This window comes from Cyclopterus lumpus, chromosome 11 (genome assembly GCF_009769545.1).
Source record: "Cyclopterus lumpus isolate fCycLum1 chromosome 11, fCycLum1.pri, whole genome shotgun sequence".
Taxonomy (NCBI): domain Eukaryota; kingdom Metazoa; phylum Chordata; class Actinopteri; order Perciformes; family Cyclopteridae; genus Cyclopterus; species Cyclopterus lumpus.
Window position 1 is genome coordinate 20,568,006 of NC_046976.1, and position 22,500 is coordinate 20,590,505.

The window sequence follows — 22,500 nt, forward strand, 5'->3', positions numbered from 1 at the left end:
TAGCGGTACCTTTAGCGGTACCTTTTAGCGGTACCTTTTAGCGGTACCTTTAGCGGTACCTTTAGCGGTACCTTTTAGCGGTACCTTTAGCGGTACCTTTTAGCGGTACCTTTTAGCGGTACCTTTAGCGGTACCTTCAGCGGTACCTTTTAGCGGTACCTTTAGCGGTACCTTTAGCGGTACCTTTAGCGGTACCTTTTAGCGGTACCTTTAGCGGTACCTTTTAGCGGTACCTTTAGCGGTACCTTTTAGCGGTACTTTTAGCGGTACCTTTTAGCGGTACCTTTTAGCGGTACCTTTTAGCGGTACCTTTAGCGGTACCTTTAGCGGTACCTTTAGCGGTACCTTTTAGCGGTACCTTTAGCGGTACCTTTTAGCGGTACCTTTTAGCGGTACCTTTAGCGGTACCTTTTAGCGGTACCTTTTAGCGGTACCTTTAGCGGTACCTTTAGCGTCTGAGAGGACCTTCACCCAGGAGGCTGTTCGGGTCCCGCGTGAAAAACCAAGTCCGCGATGACGCATTTTACTTTTTCTTACGTTTTCCTAATTGCACCCCGGAGTTAATTAATTTTAATATATAACAAAAACGAACAAAACAATAGTGAGAAAACGACAAAACAAAAGTTTTAAGAAAAAAGCCGATCCTTTTGATTTAAAACCCGCCCAAGTTTAACGTGAATGAATTAAAAACAGATCTCAACGTTTGAAAATGTCAAATAACTCTTTGATGTTTTTTTAATCCACTGCCATGAGATGACACTGAAATATGGATTTAATAAAACGGGTCAAATATTATTGTAACTTTTTTAACCTAAAAGGCTTTTCAAATACAACGTCCAAAAATATCAATGAAAATTAACATGATATTTTACTTTAATATGGAGATATTTATTTACTGTGTGTGTGTGTGTGTGTGTGTGTGTGTGTGTGTGTGTGTGTGTGTGTGTGTGTGTGTGTGTTGCTCCCACAGTGGCGTTGCCGATGGTGAACGACCTGCAGCTGTTCGACATCACTCACAGCACCATGAGGGTCCGCTGGAAGACGGCCGCCGGGGCTTCTGGGTACATGATCCTCTACGCCCCGCTGACGGGGGGGGAGCCCGCGGACGAGAAGGAGGTGTGTGTGTGTACGGAGAGGTGGAGAGAGGAAGGAGAGGATGTGGAGAGAGGATGGGGTGAGGAAGGAGAGATGGAGAGAGGAAGGAGAGGATGTGGAGAGAGGATGGGGTGAGGAAGGAGAGATGATGGAGAAAGGAAGGAGAGGTGGAGAGAGGAAGGAGAGGATGGAGAAAGGAAGGAGAGATGGAGAGGTGGAGAGAGGAAGGAGAGGATGTGGAGAGAGGATGGGGAGAGGATGGAAGGAGAGATGATGGAGAGAGGAAGGAGAGGTGGAGAGGATGGAGAGGTGGAGAGAGGAAGGAGAGGTGGAGAGGTGGAGAGAGGAAGGAGAGGTGGCGAGAGGAAGGAGAGGAAGGAGAGGTGGAGAGAGGATGGAGAGAGGAAGGAGAGGATGGAGAAAGGGTGGAGAGGTGGAGAGAGGAAGGAGAGGAAGGAGAGGTGGAGAGAGGAATGAGAGGATGGAGAGGTGGAGAGAGGAATGAGAGGATGGAGAGAGGAAGGAGAGAGAGGAACAAGAGAACAAGAACATCCACAAATTAGTCGTAAATAAACTCTGATGTAAAGAGAACCTGCCGATGGGCGACGCAGTAACCGGGGACATTAGGCAACATGGTTTCCGTGGGAACCCAGATCTAAAGAACCTCGTTGGGAAGTCCGACTCTTAAGCTTCTGGCAGAACATCAAACTTCTCTCGGCTTCCAATATTTATTATTCATGAGACGAGCGACCAGAAGAGCAGATGGACAAACGTGTGTGTGTGTGTGTGTGTGTGTGTGTGTGTGTGTGTGTGTGTGTGTGTGTGTGTGTGTGTGTGTGTGTGTGTGTGTGTGTGTGTGTGTGTGTGTGTGTGTGTGTGTGTGTGTGTGTGTGTGTGTGTGTGTGTGAGTGTGAGAGAGTCATCCTGCTGATCTGGAATCAGACTGAAACATAGACGTGTATGAAAAGAGGACGTAGTTGGTTTGAAGCAGAGACTTCTATACAACCAGAGGAGTCGCCCTCTGGTGGTCAGTAGAGAGAATGCAGCTTTAACACATGAAGCATAGACTTCTATACAACCAGAGGAGTCGCCCCCTGGTGGTCAGGAGAGAGAATGCAGCTTTAAGACATGAATCATAGACGTCTATACAACCAGAGGAGTCGCCCCCTGGTGGTCAGGAGAGAGAATGCAGCTTTAAGACATGAATCATAGACTTCTATACAACCAGAGGAACCCTCTTACGTAATCACAGCTTGATTCCCTTGTCTGGACAGGAGAGTAGATGTGCAGAGAAGTATGTGTTGATATGACGGATGGATGAGAGATCAGATGAGATAACGACGTGTGTGTGTGTGTGTGTGTGTGTGTGTGTGTGTGTGTGTGTGTGTGTGTGTGTGTGTGTGTGTGTGTGTGTGTGTGTGTGTGTGTGTGTGTGTGTGTGTGTGTGTGTGTGTGTGTGTGTGTGTGTGTGTGTGTGTGTGTGTGTGTGTGTGTGTGTGTGTGTGTGTTCAGGTGAAGGTGGAGGACTCGGTGAACGAGGTGGAGCTAGAAGCGTTGACTCCGGCCACAGAATACACGGTGACGGTTTACGCCTTGTACGGAGAGGAGGCCAGCGACCCCATGACCAGCCAGGAGACCACATGTGAGTCACACACACACACACACACACGTATTATGTGGACGCATCACCGCTTCTTTTAAATATGTACATCCATGAAAAGGTTTTGTTCTCCTAGAGAACCGAGCATCTGCACATTGAATCCGTACTTAATTAGACGTCATCCCCCCGGCTTGATGCATGGATCCCTGTTCCTTGGTTGAAAGAGCAGAAGACCTATTGTCCCTTCTTATTGGTTCCTCACTAAGTTTATACAGTTAAGTCCTTGAAATTGTACATCTTATTATTGCAAGTCCTTGATTTTCATTTGACAGTCTGCATGAACGCTGTAGAATGTCCCCACAGGTCCTCGCTGAGAAAGAAGCTTCTGTACTCGATCCATCCCACACGCGACCGTAACATGAACCTGAGCCAGCCCCTTGATCCCGAACCCGAGTCTCGAGTCCTCTGAAGGAAAACGTGTCCTCACGAAGATGGAAAAACAAACACACACACACACGCACAGTAAATATGAAAATAACTGAAAGCGTCAACGATCTGCGCTGACCGTCTTCAGGACCCTCTGAACTCACCGCGTGGCGTTCAGGTCACCTCCGGCCGCCCGGCGCTCTGCAGGACGGAAACGTCACACGCCTCCCAGAAAAGGAGCGCTCGTTTTAGGCCTTTTTTAAAGAGAATTCTACCGATCTGTGGCGTCATTGAAAGCGCTGACGAGGGAGTCAAACAGCTCGGCAGTTTGATTCCCTCTCACTCGGCTTGAAGGCGTCTTAATAATCCACCGCTGCAGGTCGCGTGTTACAGTCGCGTCCCGGCACGTTTTTTTTAAATTTTCTTGCCCCGACACAAACCGGCAACCACAAAAGAAAAAAAAGGAAATCACCGCGAGGCGCCGGCCTCAAGCCCCTACCCCCCCCCCCCCCACACACACTCTTCGACATGCTATTTTTTCACACCTCACTTTCAATCTTTTAAGAGTTTGAAGTCACTCGAATCCCCAGAGCGCCCACTAATGATCCCTTTAAGAAGTCCCCTTTAAGGTCTCGGGGCTTGTTTGTGTCTTCATGAAGCGTGTGAAGCTTGGGGGGGGGGGTCTCTCAGATTACTTATAATTACTCCATGCATGCAAAGTCATTCATTATGTTATTAAAGATGCATTCAAGTCCCCATTCATTAAGTGCACCACATGAATCCACTCGCAGTGGAATATGTGTTGGCAGTGATTATACCTGCAGATGGCTTCATGTTCTCGTCATATTCTTTTCTGACGAGTTTAATGTGCTTTCTTTTATTTGTCAGTTTGTTTCTGTCATTAGAAGAAACGAGCTTCAATTATGTGAAAAGAGGCCGCAGAGAAAAAGGAACATAATGATAAAGAAAAGCAAAAATATAGACTGTTAGATCGTGTAAAAAAACACTGAGAGATTTAAAGTGTTAGTGACCTGTCAATCACCTTGTAGCCCCGCCCCTGAAGCACACCCTGCTTTATGGTCTGTTTGACTCTAAATGACCATAATTTACTAAATGAACATCATTCTGTATTGAAGAAGACTTGAAACTAGAGATTGAGACTAAACTAATGTTTACAATGTTTACTGAGGGAATACATCAAGAGAAGTAGTCATTTATATAGACTTCTATACAACCAGAGGAGTCGCCCCCTGGTGGTCAGGAGAGAGAATGCAGCTTTAACACATGAAGCATAGACTTCTATACAACCAGAGGAGTCACCCCCTGGTGGTCAGGAGAGAGAATGCAGCTTTAAGACATGAAGCATAGACTTCTATACAACCAGAGGAGTCGCCCCCTGGTGGTCACTAGAGAGAATGCAGCTTTAACACATGAAACATAGACTTCTATACAACCAGAGGAGTCGCCCCCTGGTGGTCAGGAGAGAGAATGCAGCTTTAACACATGAAGCATAGACTTCTATACAACCAGAGGAGTCGCCCCCTGGTGGTCAGGAGAGAGAATGCAGCTTTAACACATGAAGCATAGACTTCTATACAACCAGAGGAGTCGCCCCCTGGTGGTCAGGAGAGAGAATGCAGCTTTAAGACATGAAGCATAGACTTCTATACAACCAGAGGAGTCGCCCCCTGGTGGTCACTAGAGAGAATGCAGCTTTAACACATGAAACATAGACTTCTATACAACCAGAGGAGTCGCCCCCTGGTGGTCAGGAGAGAGAATGCAGCTTTAAGACATGAAGCATAGACTTCTATACAACCAGAGGAGTCGCCCCCTGGTGGTCAGGAGAGAGAATGCAGCTTTAACACATGAAGCATAGACTTCTATACAACCAGAGGAGTTGCATTTATCCATACTTAATCATAATGTTGTGATTGCACATTGGAATAGTTTACGAAACATTTTGGGGAATTCTGACATTCAGAACTGATCTGCAGTCGCCCGACATGCGTATGAATGGGCCGTTTAATGGAGTGGATATTTATGTACGGACGCATTCATTTGGAAACTTTTGAGACTCGTCTATCTCTAAACTTTTTAATTTTCCATCCTCCTCACTCCCGAGTCGACCCCGGCGTGACCTCCGGTAAAAGCGGAGTCAGTCCCTTCCTCCCTTCATCCCTTCATCCCTTCATCCCTTCCTTCGTTCCCCTCTGCAGCTTTGTCTTTATTCTGACCCTCCGTATAATTGAGGTGAGGCAAAGCCGGCTCCAATCAGGATTCTTTTTTTTATTTTTTAAAGGAAAGAAAGAAAGAAAACAGGCCGGTAATTCTGAAGTAGACCTGATTCCCCGACTGAATTAAAGAGGTTGTTTCTGACCTTTGCAGCACTTCAGTGGCTCCACGCGAGAGAGAGGAAGTCGAGGCGGAGCCCGAAGGAGGTGGAGAGGGTCCGCTCGCTTCGTGATTAAAATAGTCCAATAACTCCGGTCTAACCCCCACGAGTGTGTGTGTGTGTGTGTGTGTGTGTGTGTGTGTGTGTGTGTGTGAAACCAATTACTAAATCCAAAACTCGACTACCCTTTGGCCTTTCATCACAGCAGCTCTGTAGTTAATAGTTAAATTAAATGATAAAAGTTTATTTGTCCTTGATTTTAATTTGATTTAATTTGACGATTTTTTTTCTAATTGTTTTGTCTCATTCAAACATGAACTAAACTATCATTTAGTTAATTATGGTCAATTTAGAGTCTAACGGGGTATGCTTTAGGGGCGGGGCTACAAAGTGATTGACAGCTAACTCCTCAGTCCATATATGGTAACTTCTGGTCTCTGGTTGCAAAACAAATCCAAGATGGCGACGGCCAAAACTGGATGCTTCTAAAACGCCCGTCCACAAAACCAACGAGTGATCCTCTTCTCCTCCTCTCCTCCTCCTCTCCTCTTCTCCTCCCCTCCTCTCCTCTCTCCTCCTCTCCCTCTCCTCCTCTCCTCTCCCTCTCCTCTCCTCTCCCTCTCTCCCCCTCTCCTCCTCTCCTCCTCTCCTCTCCCTCTCTCCTCCTCTCCTCTCCTCTCCTCTCCTCTCCTCTCCCTCCTCCTCTCCTCTTCTCCCCTCCTCTCCTCCTCTCCCTCTCCTCCTCTCCTCTCCTCCCCTCCTCTCCTCCTCCTTCTCTCCTCCTCTCCTCTCCTCCCCTCCTCTCCTCCTCCTTCTCTCCTCCCCTCCTCTCCTCTCCTCCTCCTTCTCTCCTCTCCTCCTCTCCCTCTCCTCCTCTCCTCCTCCTTCTCTCCTCCTCCTTCTCTCCTCCTCTCCTCTCCTCCTCTCCTCACACCTCAGTGCCGCTCTCTCCGGCGAGGAACCTGCGTTTCTCGGACGTGGAGCACAGCTCCACCCGGCTCACGTGGGACTCCGCCTCCAGGAAGGCCAAAGGCTACCGCATCATGTACGTCAAGACCAACGGCGTGCAGACCAACGAGGTGAGAGGAGCTCGCCGCCGCCGCCACTTCAGGTACACGCCCACGAAACAAACCCGACCGCTCAATTGGTGGCGTGTCTCCAGGTGGAGGTGGGCCGCGTGACGGCCTGGCTGCTCAGGAACCTGACCTCCCTGACGGAGTACACGGTCGGCGTGTTCGCCGTCTACGACGAGGGACAGGCGGACGCCGCCACCGACAGCTTCACCACGAGTAGGAACCCACGTCTCTAGTTTACCGACGACCTCATCGGGGAACGGCGACAGCTCATTGTGTGTGTGTGTGTGTGTGTGTGTGTGTGTGTGTGTGTGTGTGTGTAGAGACCGTCCCAGACCCCTCAGATCTGAGGAGCAGTGACGTCTCCACTGACAGCTTCAGGGTGTCATGGCAGCCCCCGGCCTCTGACGTGGTTCTGTACCGGCTCTCCTGGACGCCCACGGACAGAGGAGAAAGTGACGAGGTGTGTGTGTGTGTGTGATGACCATCTCTCTTCTTCTTCTTCTTCCTCTATCCGTTCACCTTTTACCGACGAGGAGTTTCTTTTCTTCAATTCGATTGGACGGCTGAAAAGAAGCTCCTCGAACGCCGATATCCAAACGTCTCTTTTGATTGGTCCTCAACACAAAAGGTTCCCTCCCTCTCGTTTTCCGGTTCAGGTTCTGGTGAACGGGAACATGAACGCCTACCTGATAAAAGGACTCCGCCCCCTCACCGAGTACGAAGTCCTCCTCGCCGCCGTCTACGCCAACGAGGCGGAGAGCGACGAGATCGTCCTGGTCGAGTCCACCGGTGAAGTCGCGTGTTGTCTGTTCTCTTTAAAAGGATCCTGTCAATCGTTTCGTCTCATCAATTACATTTTTTTAATTTATTTTTCAGTCGGAGAAACGACCACCCTCGCTACGACGACCACCACCACAGCAAGTAAACATGCCCCCTCCTCACACACTCGGTCCTTTTTGGCACCGTTGATGCATCTTACAGTGAAACTGCTGAGTGGACGGTTCTTCCATTAAAACGTCACTCTGCAGCATTAACAATAAATACATGCATGAAGGTTAAAGTGATTGGTTGTGTTGGTTTGGAAGAAAAAAAAGGTTTTAGGTGTAAATAAAACTAAAAAGTAGCATTTTGAATGTATAACAAGCGGATTATACGGGTGACATTATCTAACTTCAGGGTTTAAGACGAAGCAAACATCTGACAAATATAAATATGAGTCTGCTGTGGGGTATTTTCAGACGCCGAGCAAAATGAAATGCCAACGTTTGGACAGCCGTGATCGGCTTTCCCGATATGAACGAGTGTGATTCCCATTTGATTTCATATCTCCTGCCTGTGATCGTCCCCAGCGCCTCGTTACGGGTTCAGGAACATGAGGATCGATGAGGAAACCACCTTCAGCATGCGGGTGGCCTGGCAGCCCACGGACACCAGGAACGTCCGGCACTACCGGCTGAGCTACGTCAGCACCAAAGGGGACCGGGCGGAGGAGCAGGTGGGGCGCGTTTATGTTTGTGACTTTTAGATTAATATGTTGTGTTGTATGTGTGTGTGTGTGTGTGTGCGTCTGTCCAGGGTTCATCTTGCACACTTGGATGCATTTAAGACTGTATTCTTCACAACCTCTCGTGATTGTGGTTATTATTTACACCTGTTTCCGCGAAGGATTACAAATTGATTCAACCTATTCATTATGTAATATTTATTATTTATTATATCATTTAATATTTATTTAATATTTATTATTTATTTATTATTTTAAATATATATATTTCAGCTTTATAATTTACAAATAAAGTAGGTTTGTATTTATTAACTTATAGATATTTTGTGTTTCAGCTTCTTTTGATGTGTATGCATATTTCTTTGCACTCTTTTAAACTTTACGACCGTTTTCTGACCGTCACCTCGGAACCGACCAGTAGGGGGCGCGAGTTATAAACATGCTGCCCCTTTAAAAAAGGGTATCAGATTATCAATAGTCACTCCTCAAACCACTCCTATGCTTCAGGATCGGCGGTTTGGTCCCCGGCTCTCGTACTTCTGTGATCTCTTCATCGCTGTAGGTTATAAAGCATTTATTGTAAAAAACACTGTTGTTTGAGAATATTCTCTGGAGCTTCATTGGCTTCTGAATCGCCTTCGGAGTCGATTGTAATTTGTTGGCCTGAAGGGAAAACATTTAAACAAACATAATCAGCCAGAGAAAAATGTGTTTTTTAAAAGGTTCCACTCTAAAATAACACCGAGAACACCAGAGAAAGATCCATGACCCTGATTCAGTCTCAAGAAAAGCTTTTTAACATTTTGCAGATTTATGCAAGAACGACAATTTTCTGCGATTGGATTTCCTGCTCAGGAACCCTCTTCATCATCAGCCTGTGAGCGTCGGTGTCTCCAGCTTGTGCAGCTTCGCCAGGACGCGATTATTCACTCGCAGCTTTCCAGTCAGACACAATTTATGCAACTGCGAGAGCGTTGAGGGACTCCAGTATGCAGAGACATTCAAAAACACCAATTTAAAAAACGGGAGAAAAATAACACATTTACACTGTGTGCAAAAACACTCCTGTACCGCCCGGGATTATCATTAAGTGGGCATGCTGGAAGCGAGGAGGCTCGAGGTGACATGTCGCCAGCATCCAGCCGAACCTTGGAGCGTCATCCGGCCTCCTAGCTGAGAGAAAGTAGTCTGCCGTGTTTGGTTTGAGGTCTTCTGGTTTCATAATCTGCTAAAGGTGCTAAACGATCAAAATCCACAATCCCCAAAACTGAATCTGAACTAGAACATTGTGTAAATTCCACCTTCATTAGGTTGCTTTTTCTGCACGGCATCATCATAAAATGAGTTTTTTTTGTCTTCTTGTAGTAACAATAATATAGTAATCAATACTTGCATCCTAGTTTCTGGTTGCAGAGTAGAGGTTCCGGTTAACAAATGTCAAATATTTAAATCCCCAATGTCGAACATCTGAGCTGACAGGTGTGTGTTTGTGAGTTTTTACCGCTAGCTGGCGTGTGTTTGTGAGTTTTTACCGTTAGCCGATGTGTGTTTGTGAGTTTTTACCGTTAGCCAGCGTGTGTTTGCGAGTTTTTACCGTTAGCCGGTGTGTGTTTGTGAGTTTTTAACGCTAGCCGGCGTGTGTTTGTGAGTTTTTACCGCTAGCCGGCGTGTGTTTGTGAGTTTTTATCGTTAGCCGGTGTGTGTTTGTGAGTTTTTACCGTTAGTTGGTGTGTGTTTGTGAGTTTTTACCGTTAACCGGCGTGTGTTTGTGAGTTTTTACCGTTAGCCGGCGTGTGTTTGTGAGTTTTTACCGTTAGCCGGTCCCACGTCGGCCTTTTCATCCCGATAATAAAGAGCCGCCAGCTGCTCGCACCAGCGGCTTGTTAAATGAGATCTCTTATCAAAGTGTGAACAGCTGTGCGCTCTGCCTGGCACTCCGGTCAGGTGGTGAATCACCAAGCGCTGCACTCGGTGGCTCCCATTCAGATGTCCGTCAGCTGGCAGAGAACGTCCTCTTGGGGTTTGTTCAAAGCAAGTTTCACTCGGTGGTTCGTGGGTGCTGAGGGAGCGGCGGCAGCCACTATGAAGCGTTGGAGAAAAAGAAAATCAGATAAAAAGACTCATTTCCATGCGATTGATTTCTGGATGGCAGTTATCTCGCTTCATTTTCGCTGATGGAATTTGGTCTCAAACTGTTAATAGCTTTCGAGGATGGAAAAAGTCGACTCAGGAGTTGTAGCTGAATTGTATGTATCGATTTTAATCAAATGAACATATTTTATGCTGCAATCTCGCGCAATGTGCTTTTCAGGCACGATTTAAAAAACAGTTCATTATCGTAAAAACACACAGATGGAAAAAGGTGTTGAACACATTAAAGCGATTCTCCAACCAGAAGCCACGACCACAGTCTGCTCAAGTCTGCCATCCTCGTGACCTTTGACCCCTCTAGAGAAAGACAAAACATATTCTCATGTATACCTGATAAATGATAAAGTCCCTGACAGAATCAGTCAGTCAAATGTACCTCTTTTTGAGAACTACATTCCCTCCTTTTGTTCCTTTTTAAATGCCTTGAATGCAGTAACACCCAAAGCAGTGCATGATGGACCAACTGGGCCTCCATTCAAAGGGGTAGAATGTACCTCCAGGAGGCTCTTAAAGAGACAGGCGCTAAAACGTAGCAGAGGGTGAATGCACAGAGGCAAAGTACGAGAACAATTACGTGTTTCTTTTAAAAACATTAAAGCATGTTAACATGTTGGAGTAGAAACATTTAAGTTTGAAGGTTTTAGAAAGTCCGAAACATTTCCTTCTTTTTTTTGAGAGTTTTTACTTCTTTTCGCCTGTTTTAAAATTCTTCCTCTGTCCGAGCGGTCTGGAGAGTGAGAAGAGTTCTTCTTGTTGCACAGTTTGATTTCCCCGTCTCTTCGCTTGCTTTTATACCTGAAACTCTCCACCCAGCTGCTCCAAGGCGTCAGACTAGAAAACCTGAAAAGAAACTTCCCACTGACATCTCCCACATCTTTTCACATATAATCTAATTTATGCATCTCAGATTATAAAATACAGACTTTGTTGAGCGGGAGGAAAAAGAAAAAGGCAGGAAGTCACAGTTAGAGAGCAATGAGGAGCGACGGGAGGTGGTGGAGACCAAAAACGGAGCTAAAAGACGGAGGATGTTGGACTTAAATTCGTCACAGGGACAAAACATGGACATGCAAATCAGCTTAAAACGTTATCCAGATCAAGTCGATCCATTTCATAAGGCGATAGTTATTCACAACCTTATTTTGGAGTTGCTCTGCCCCCTACTGGTAAAGAAAAGACCACTGCAGCTTTCCATAAGCTCTGCAACAGATGTCCTGCGTGCTCACCCCTCCACATGCTCATGTCTACGGACGTTAATGGTCGTGCCCACTCGCGTGTGACGCTGTGGGCCGACTTGCCTCCGCAGCCATCTGTCCTCAAGCAGCAGTTGATGCTGCATTCAGGTACGCTCCGTTATCTTTCCCCCGCGCTGCTTCATTCGGAGTCCAATAAAACGAAGCTGCGGGGCATCGTGTGTGTGTGTGTGTGTGTGTGTGTGTGTGTGTGTGTGTGTGTGTGTGTGTGTGTGTGTGTGTGTGTGTGTGTGTGTGTGTGTGTGTGTGTGTGTGTGTGTGTGTGTGTGTGTGTGTGTGTGTGTGTGTGTGTGTGTGTGTGTGTGTGTGTGTGTGTGTGTGGTCTGAAGGGAGTCCCACAGGGAACCCCATGGGGGTCCCTTAAATTAGCAGGGCCTGTTTAGAAATGTGAATTATCAGATATTATGGAATATAATCTCATCCTGTGTTTTCTTTACGTTTGAAGAGATAACGTTTGGTTTCCCGGTTTGGCCTCTGGAGTGTGCAGTTTAACTAATATGTCATATTTCTTACCATTAACTAAGTTTAAGTAGTCGACTTTGATATTCTCCCGTCACCTGTGCACTTGACTGTTTACCGCCAGCAAACTCTCAGAAGGATCCAACTTAATATTCTGGGCCTCCGTCAGAACCAGATTGGATTTCTGAATCCTATAAATACTTTATGAAACCATGTGTGCATGCACGTGCAGCTTTAAAGCGGTTTCTGCCCGACCGTGTGGACCGGGGACCGTTTTAGAGACTTGCTGGCTTTTTCATCATACTGGGCTGGAATTGATTTGTCAAGGCCTGCAGTGTTTGTCTGACTTACACGTCAGAGAACGAGTATTTCTTTTTGGGGGGGTGGGGGGGGGGGTTGTGGACGGAGCCGGGCGAGACTGTACATGCTCAGAATGCCAACCAGGCTAATAGACAGACTGAGGAGCACAGGAATGAAGAGACGGAACTCAGAAGGTTCATCCGACAAGAATAGCAACGTTTAGCCTGGAGGTAAACAAAAAAAAAAGGAAGGTATTAATAAAAGTCCAAAAAGGGCTAAACGTCCACGTTCGTAGACGATAAACGCAGACCGCTGGCTGATGAACGACTCTCGGCCCACCGGGTTGGGTGACATCACGATAAATACTTACCATACCAATGTGGATGAACTTCCCTCATTTGTTCATTTTACCGTTTTAACCATCACAGTGTGAAATAAAGGTTTCGCTGCCCATCGTTACGGTTCGATATCGAGGACCAGTGTGAGACCGGTGGATCGATTCCTCCGATCAGGGAGCAACGAGTCCCGTGAGGAAGGACGGTCAGGAGGAGAGCTAGCAAAGTTAGCCGTAACTTCAAATATGAGCTGCAGCTATCATCTGATGCGCGGTCCGAAGATCAGTTCAGCTTCAGTCTCTTGAACCCAGAAGAAAAGAAGTCAATCGATTCCATTTCTAATCTAATATCTCACTATAATATCGTATCATTAACAAACACACTTTGTTAACAGAATCTGATTCCATAAAGATAAATGATCCTATGACTCAATGAGTAATTATCTCTGGTGAAGAGAGGCAGAAGAGGTGAAGAGAGACGAGAAGGCCGGATGACTGATGACTCACCTGGAGCCCCGCCTCCATTAAATAGGCTGATACAGTCACGAAGTCTTACTTGGCTTATTTATTCTTTTGTATTTCATTCAAGAATCAGAGGTGCGTATTAAAGGGGATCTTAAAGAGGAATGAAATTGCCGGTTATTATTTTTGTGATTTATTATTTTGCTTTCATTTGTTTCTCTGAGTAAACTCAGTGGAAGCCTTTATTAAAGCGATCAGCATGTGTGTGTGTGTGTGTGTGTGTGTGTGTGTGTGTGTGTGTGTGTGTGTGTGTGTGTGTGTGTGTGTGTGTGTGTGTGTGTGTGTGTGTGTGTGTGTGTGTGTGTGTGTGTGTGTGTGTGTGTGTGTGTGTGTGTGTGTGTGTGGGTGTGTGTGTGTGTGGGCTGCAACATTAATTAGAAGAAATGAGAAACGAATGAAAACCATTTTTTTAATGAAGCTATCAAAACAATTATGACATCACAAGTGTTGATCCTTTAGAAGAAGAGCTGCGGTAACACAAACTGCATCAGGATGAAATCCAAAAACAACGATTTGGAGCAATTTGTGGGTTCAGTGTCTTCCTCACGCAACCGTTTGATAGCTTATGAATGCATGAGGCCTTTTCAAAATAAACTCCCGTCTTCACAGGAAACTCACTTTTAATTAAAAAGCCGTCATTTCGGTGAAAATAACTACAGAAGGGACAAAAACATCAACGTTGACTTTTTGTTTTACACGGGGAGCAAACTTCAAGATGCAGGTTCTCCTGACAGAACCCCTGAGACCCTCATCAGAGTCTTTCAGTAAACTAGCTGCATGTCCAGAGAGTCCTTTAAGAATCACTCGACTAGTTAAACCATCAGCATTTCTTTTTACCCCCGGATGTGAATTTGTTGTTCTGTAATGTTTCCGCCCCCAGAGGACGGTGTCCACGGGCCACAACATCCTGGTTCTGCAGCCTCTGCTGTCGGACACCGAGTACAAAGTCTCCATCACTCCCGTCTACCCCGATGGCGACGGGCCGCCGGCGGCGCGGACGGGACGAACGCGTGAGTCGCGTTTCATCGTATTCAGTTTTTACATTTATTCGGTTCATCTTTTTTTATCACAGACGCGTCGTCGACTCTCTCATCGGAGTGTTGGACGCTCGTTCAGCGCCGGTTAATGAACGCTGACAGAATGTTGAATGTGGGGCCAATGCTCTCTCTCTTTTGGCTCTATTGTTGGTCTCCACCACCTCCCGAGGAAGATATCTGTCCTTGTAGCTGCTAAATGCTCCACGATGTTCACCGGCGAGTCTCAACGCTGGCTTCTTACTGTGAGGAGTGTCGGTCAGTAGAGACCCAAAAAGTAAAGCGAAAAGAGAGTAAATATTGGTCCAATAGGTGTGTTTGTGCTGCTGTATAAAAACACTCACTTCATTCTATATTAAAGAGAGAGTTCCACCCAGTGGCAGCTAAACCAAACATTTGCCATTCAGGCAGAACCGAGACGTGTTAGCTCTTCATCTTTCTTTGCTGAACAACATGTAGCAGGACTCGGGGGGGGGGGGGGGGGGGGGGGGGGGGGCGTTATCCTTCTTGGCACCAACATAAATGAAATGGATTAAACTCTATCAGAAGGTATCAACCCCTGAAGACACAAAGGGGGTGGAAAACCTGTTAATTTAAGATCCCTTTCAGATTATTATTTGATTTGGTTTTGATGACGCGGGCGAAAAAGCATCATTTGAATTCAGAACAGCAAACGAGATGAAAGCGAGACGCTGAATGTCAAAGTGAGTCACGTGGCGAGTGAGATTCATCAACCTCGATAAAGCAGCGCCTGCATTAACTGGTACATGCATGAAGTCTCAGGTGCTTTCTTTTCTTACCCTCGGCACAAAGTTAAAGAGAGATAGGAACCCCCGTCCCGGTGGCTCGATGCTCCACGTCCATGATCTCTACCGCGGACGGACGGAAAGATGTCGGAAGTTGCTCCTTTTCCCCCCAACGTGACTGATTGCCTAATGATTCTCTCTGCTGCCCCCCCCCCCCCTCCAGCTCACGCTAACGACGTTCTGAGGCTTTTAAACGGCGGAGAGCCCTCTGACATCCCCGCTGATGATGAATGTCTCCGTTAGCAAGTGAGGGATGAGATGATCGCCTAGAGAGGAGCGACAGGTGGTCCTGGTGCTGGGGGTGGAGGGGTGGAGGGGTGATTGTTTTTTTCCCCCCAGAGAAGATAGATGATGTGACAGAGGGAGCCGGTATAATCTGGGGATTTGAACCCTAGAGGGACGGGGGCGGCGTAACAGCAAATATACAAGAGAGCATGATTGGGTTTTTAGCCCCGAACTGAAGATAGATCATGTGACAAAGGAGGCAGAATGATAACCTGAGGGTCTGATCCACTGAGGGTTGAGGGGGGGTCGAAGAAAGACGATGACACACAATGTGGCGGTATGAACTTGGCATTGAAATTATAAAGGTGTCTCTCTCTCTGAGGCTCGAATCAGAGCCAGAGGGGAGGAAGATATTGTGCAATGAAGCGATCGAAGAAACACCTCGAATAAGATGACAATTAGTTTAGTGATGAATTTGGGTCCAGAGTTAAAAGAAAAACACTCAACGGTTGTGTAGAAGTGTGTTTAGCATTTCAAACATGGGATGTAGACCTTAAAACCTTAAAAACAGGCTCACGTTTCTCAGGAACCACACGGGGGTCTTCAGAGGGGTTTTTTGGATCCAGTATCGACCCCATCTACGGCCTCGTTGTCGGGGACAACTCTTCAGGGTTTAATATCTCTCTCTCTCTCTCTCTCTCTCTCTCTCTCTCTCTCTCTCTCTCTCTCTCTCTCTCTCTCGTAATGTGCTGACTGTTGAAATGATGTGAAGTGTTATCAAATGATATCCTCCTTTGACTCCTCCTCCTCACCTTCCTCTTGCCGAATCGTTTCCTTGGTCCCCCTTCCTCTTCATCGTCGTAGGGCTCCGTGTGGACCAGAAGGCTCAGATGAATCTGTTTAAAAGGTTTTGTGTTCATGTCACCCGTATGTTCTACGCTCTCTTTGGCTCAGTTCCTCTCTCGGCGCCGAAGAACCTGCGCGTGTCGGAGGAGTGGTACAACCGCTTCAGGATCAGCTGGGACGTTCCGCCGTCACCCACCATGGGCTACCGGGTCGTCTACCAGCCCGTGTCCGGTAACGTGCACACACACCAGCTGGGGCCAGTCAAGTGTTACTGGTTTAACGGATTCCACACCACTGGGGAGTTTAAAGCTACGACGAGGAACCTTTAGTTGCTGTTGGTTCTGGTGCCCCCTATGGACTAACGTGGTAGTGTCTCTAAGCACCAGAGTCCCTTTAGAAAAGCTGCAGCAGGGTCTGACAGTCTGCCCCTCTCAGTCCTGGTTCTGGTTCTCCTGTGCCCCCCTTCCCTCCAGCGGGTCCATCAAAACGTCCTGGGTCTCCCCCGCTGGAGTCTGAGCTGAAGGAGGTTCTGGTGAACCTGCATGATGTCATCTGGTTTCACCAGAATCCGACCCGGTGGCTCTGATGAGGAGCTTTAAGAAGAACTTTCTAGAACCAGACCACCTTCTCTCTGGTGGTCTGTTTACTGTCTATAGAGGACCAGGTCTACACTGAGGTCTATAGAGGGCCAGGAATAGACTGAGGTCATATAGAGGTCCAGGACTAAACTGAGGTTTATAGAGGACCAGGACTAAAAGGAGGCCTATAGAGGAACAGGACTATACTGAGGTATATAGAGGACCAGGACTAGGCTGAGGTCTATAGAGGACCAGGACCACGAATAGGCTGAGGTCTATAGAGGACCAGGACTACACTGAGGTCTATAGAGGACCAAGACTAGGCTGAGGTCTATAGAGGACCAGGACTACACTGAGGTCTATAGAGGACCAGGACTACACTGAGGTCTATAGAGGACCAGGACTAGGCTGAGGTCTATAGAGGACCAGGACTAAACTGATGTCTATAGAGGACCAGGACTAGGCTGAGGTCTATAGAGGACCAGGACTAGGCTGAGGTCTATAGAGGACCAGGACTAGGCTGAGGTCTATAGAGGACCAGGACTAGGCTGAGGTCTATAGAGGACCAGGACTAGGCTGAGGTCTATAGAGGACCAGGACTAAACTGATGTCTATAGAGGACCAGGACTAGGCTGAGGTCTATAGAGGACCAGGACTAGGCTGAGGTCTATAGAGGACCAGGACTAGGCTGAGGCTGGTTCACAACCAGGTGAAGGTTCCTCACAGTAACTTTAATTCATGTCCCTCAGAGGATATTCAGAACATAACGTGAAACATTTCCTGTTATGTTGTTGTTGTTATTTGTCCTTTTGATGTCATGACAGTGAACTCGTTTTATTTAGATATTTAAAACACAATCCTCATAGAATATGTTAGTGTTGCGTAACTCGTCCGATTCTTCTCAACCAAAAGGTTCACGAGCATGAAAAGTACATTTCCATCTGCATGAGGGAACATTAGTTAATGTGTTCTCTGAGTCTAAAGACTACAAGACTAAAGACCACCCCCCCTCCCCCTGCAGGTCCAGGACCAGCTCTGGAGACCTTCGTGGGAGAAGACGTGAAAAACCATGCTGATCGTCAACCTGCTGAGTGGGACGGAGTACAGCGTGAAGGTCCATCGCGTCCTACACCACCGGGTCCAGTGAAGCTGTATCAGCGCGGGCCAAGACCTGTACGTACAATATATATATATATATATATATATATGCTTTTCTAACATTTATGCCTAAAATATGAAACTAAAATACAGATTTTTATGTGATTTAATGGCAAAGAACTGATAAAGAAAAAATTATGCCGAAATAACAATATGATACGTGAAGATTTATGAAGTATATTTCAATAAGTTAAGAATAACAATTTTTTTCTTTACTTTTTAATAAATGATCTGTATTAGTGTGTAATAACTACACCTCTCTCTCTCTCTCTCTCTCTCTCTATTTAATAATGTTTTCTTTCTCAGACGCACAAAAATAAATAGTGTGTGTGTGTGTGTGCGTGTGTGTGTGTGTGTGGTAAAAAGTAGTAATTTTCTTTCTGTAAATAACTCACGTTGGTGTCCAGCTGGCCTATAAAAAAATTAAATAAAAAGATAACGGTGTCAATTGGGAGCACGATGCCTGTGGCTGATCCAGATGTGATATATAAATATATATATTTAATTTACGCCCCCCCCCCCCCTGCAGTGTATCTAGGGGTGACCAACCTGAACGGCATACCAGACCAGGACGAGCAGCATCTGCGCCCAGTGGCAGCCTCCACCGCCACGCCAGCAGCTACAGGGTGGTCGCACAGTCTCCGCTCAGTGAGTACATCCCCCCGTGTGGCGTTCAGGGACTCCTGCGGAGCGGGAACATCCTGAGGGTTTGAAGTGCAGTGCATTGTGGGAAGACGCCCTGCTGGGTTTTGTTTCTCAGAAGAAGATCCAAGCCGTTCAAAGTGATCAGAACTCAAAACATGCAAATTATTATCCGACGTATGAAACTACAGACGCCATATCTCACTTTAAGGAGGATGTGGCGGCATCTGGTGGCGAAGCTGCAGATTGCAACCGGCTGAAACTCCTCCCCTTTTAAAAGCCCCTCTGTTAGAGCCAGTGTTGGTTTTGACTTTTCTGGGCTTCCGTAGGCTCATTCTAAAGCAACGAAAAACGTACTTAATTAATATTAATATTACACACCGGCCCTTTAAGCCATTTTTGTGACTTTTTCTGCACATTTCAGCCACAATTTAAAAGGACTTCACTAGCACGAGACTGAAAACAACAAAAACACTTTTGTTAAATATCAGATATCGGTCATCCGACGTTGACCCCTCTGATGTGATCGGGGGACAGACAGTTATATTAACTGTTAACCCCATGTTTCCCCATTAATCCATATTTGAAGAGATGGAGAAGTGTTTTGGTGCCTGGTCATCTTTAAATGAACAGCATTTAAAATGTCCCTTTTTGCATTATTTAAAATACATTTAAACACCTTTAAACACATTTAAACACATTTAAACACACTTAAACACACTTAAACACATTCACCTTTAAACACCTTTAAACATCTTTAAACATCTTTAAACACATTTAAACATACTTAAACACACTTAAACACCTTTAAACACACTTAAACACCTTTAAACACATTTAAACACATTTAAACACACTTAAACACACTTAAACACATTCACCTTTAAACACCTTTAAACATCTTTAAACACATTTAAACACACTTAAACACCTTTAAACACCTTTAAACACATTCACCTTTAAACACCTTTAAACACAGTTAAACACCTTTAAACACAGTTAAACATCTTTAAACATCTTTAAACACCTTTAAACACCTTTAAACACATTTAAACACATTTAAACACACTTAAACACACTTAAACACATTCACCTTTAAACACCTTTAAACATCTTTAAACACATTTAAACACACTTAAACACACTTAAACACCTTTAAACACCTTTAAACACATTCACCTTTAAACACCTTTAAACACAGTTAAACACCTTTAAACACAGTTAAACATCTTTAAACACCTTTAAACACATTTAAACACAGTTAAACATCTTTAAACACCTTTAAACATTGCGTGTTGATCTACTTCACAATCAGACGTGAACTCAAATGACCTCCAGACTCTATTAAAACTTTCATTATTACTTTTAATGCATATTCGCCCCCCTCTCCCTCAGAAACCAGCCGCCCAATTACACAATAATCTCTTTTCCTGGGTTCTGATTCCCAGAAGCCGACAGCAATCATTTGCAGTATTTGTTTGAAGCCGATAAACAGAACAACAACAACAACAACAAAATGCCATCAAACAACAGACGGCGGCTGCTGTGAGGTTGACTTTTAATACGGAGCCTCGTGGTTCTTCACCTTCAGGGCCATGAGAGGAGCTACCTGGGAGCTGCTCTCATGGCCCTGAAGGTGATGGTCCTTGGGGTGCTCCCATGAGGAGCTACCTGGGAGCTGCTCTCATGGCCCTGAAGGTGATGGTCCTTGGGGTGCTCCCATGAGGAGCTACCTGGGAGCTGCTCTCATGGCCCTGAAGGTGATGGTCCTTGGGGTGCTCCCATGAGGAGCTACCTGGGAGCTGCTCTCATGGGGCCCTGAAGGTGATGGTCCTTGGGGTGCTCCCATGAGGAGCTACCTGGGAGCTGCTCTCATGGGGCCCTGAAGGTGATGGTCCTTGGGGTGCTCCCATGAGGAGCTACCTGGGAGCTGCTCTCATGGGGCCCTGAAGGTGATGGTCCTTGGGGTGCTCCCATGAGGAGCTACCTGGGAGCTTAACAGGGTGAAGTTGTTGCTTTTTGGGTGTTGATGGGCAATAAACAACAACAACAATAGAGATAGAAGATAAAAGTTATTGTTTTATTCAAAATGAACAGAGATAATAAACGTTTCTTCAAGACGTTTGGATGGAAACTGCAGAAAAAAAACATTGTTATTAAAAAAAAAAAAAAAGATTGTTCCTGCAAACTCATGTGAATTAAATCAGTTTTTATTTTGTTTCAAATGTTCTACGACTTCCTTTCCGAAAGCTTTAAAATGTATTTCCTGATTACGAGAACATTTTATATATTATTGTTTAGGGGATGCCAAATGGTGCACAGAAGCAAAAATCCTCCGGCGTATGTTTTAGCTTTTTATTTTTGGCAGAATTGGCTCCCAGGGAGCAATAAACCGACGTCTGCTTCGCTGTGACAGACATTTAAATTCAATAAAAAAAGCATTTAATTTTTAAAAAAACACACACAAAGTGACAAAAAAAACAGCCCGAGTGAGTCGGTAGATAACGAGCTCACCGTCACCATGAACCATGTGTGGAACGTACATTATGGGATGGATCCGATGGAGATCGACCGGTTTTGTTAAAGAGTGAAAAACACCGGACTACGTTTTAACTGTGAAAGAAAATCAGATGTGAAATGTGAAAATGTGACGTAGCGCCCCGTTAGCTCCGCGATGCTAACGGGGCGCTCCGTGTTTCAGGCGCTCAGAAGCAGGAAGCGAAGCTGAGCGGAGGAGCCAACCGCCACTGTTTCAGCAACCTGAGGCCGGACACGGCGTACGAGGTGAGCGTCTACGCACAGCTGCAGGACGGGAGCGAGGGCCCGGGGGTCACCGTGAGCGAGAGGACGCGTAAGATACCAGTTATTAATACAACTGTACATTATGAAGTCATTTATACACATTTATTAATACAACTATACATTATGAAGTCATTTATACACATTTATTAATACAACTATACATTATGAAGTCATTTATACACATTTATTAATACAACTATACATTATGAAGTCATTTATACACATTTATTAATACAACTATACATTATGAAGTCATTTATACACATTTATTAATACAACTATACATTATGAAGTCATTTATACACATTTATTAATATAAACTATATATTATGAAGCTTTATGCAGAGGGGTTTGTTCACACAGCATTCAGAGACTCATTTATACACATTTATTAATATAAACTATATATTATGAAGCTTTATGCAGAGGGGTTAGTTCACACGGCATTCAGAGACTCATTTATACACATTTATTAATATAAACTATATATTATGAAGCTTTATGCAGAGGGGTTTGTTCACACAGCATTCAGAGACTCATTTATACACATTTATTAATATAAACTATATATTATGAAGCTTTATGCAGAGGGGTTTGTTCACACAGCATTCAGAGACTCATTTATATACATTTATTAATATAAACTATATATTATGAAGCTTTATGCAGAGGGGTTTGTTCACACGGCATTCAGAGACTCATTTATACACATTTATTAATATAAACTATATATTATGAAGCTTTATGCAGAGGGGTTAGTTCACACGGCATTCAGAGACTCATTTATACACATTTATTAATATAAACTATATATTCTGAAGCTTTATGCAGAGGGGTTTGTTCACACAGCATTCAGAGACTCATTTATACACATTTATTAATATAAACTATATATTATGAAGCTTTATGCAGAGGGGTTAGTTCACACGGCATTCAGAGACTCATTTATACACATTTATTAATATAAACTATATATTATGAAGCTTTATGCAGAGGGGTTAGTTCACACAGCATTCAGAGACTCATTTATACACATTTATTAATATAAACTATATATTATGAAGCTTTATGCAGAGGGGTTAGTTCACACAGCATTCAGAGACTCATTTATACACATTTATTAATATAAACTATATATTATGAAGCTTTATGCAGAGGGGTTAGTTCACACAGCATTCAGAGCCTCTTCTATTTTAATGGAGCAAAACAAAAGTGACAAAAACCTTTTAAAGACTTCGGGACGCTATAAAAACTTTAAAACTTGCTTCCGGCAACGAAAGCGAACGAGCCTCAT

General features: G+C 45.1%; 1 protein-coding gene across 1 annotated transcript in view; it reads left to right on the forward strand.

Moving 5' to 3' along the window:
• Positions 1 to 22,500, forward strand: part of LOC117739371 (collagen alpha-1(XIV) chain-like) — a 76,168-nt gene that overhangs the window by 27,514 nt on the left and 26,154 nt on the right. The window contains 17 exon segments of the mRNA XM_034545737.1: positions 971 to 1,116; positions 2,608 to 2,737; positions 6,456 to 6,595; positions 6,679 to 6,805; positions 6,913 to 7,052; positions 7,249 to 7,381; positions 7,469 to 7,513; positions 7,942 to 8,087; positions 13,996 to 14,125; positions 16,135 to 16,257; positions 17,626 to 17,666; positions 17,668 to 17,721; positions 17,723 to 17,777; positions 18,292 to 18,317; positions 18,319 to 18,360; positions 18,362 to 18,410; positions 21,106 to 21,255. Of these exon segments, the coding sequence (XP_034401628.1) occupies positions 971 to 1,116; positions 2,608 to 2,737; positions 6,456 to 6,595; positions 6,679 to 6,805; positions 6,913 to 7,052; positions 7,249 to 7,381; positions 7,469 to 7,513; positions 7,942 to 8,087; positions 13,996 to 14,125; positions 16,135 to 16,257; positions 17,626 to 17,666; positions 17,668 to 17,721; positions 17,723 to 17,777; positions 18,292 to 18,317; positions 18,319 to 18,360; positions 18,362 to 18,410; positions 21,106 to 21,255 (1,677 nt within the window).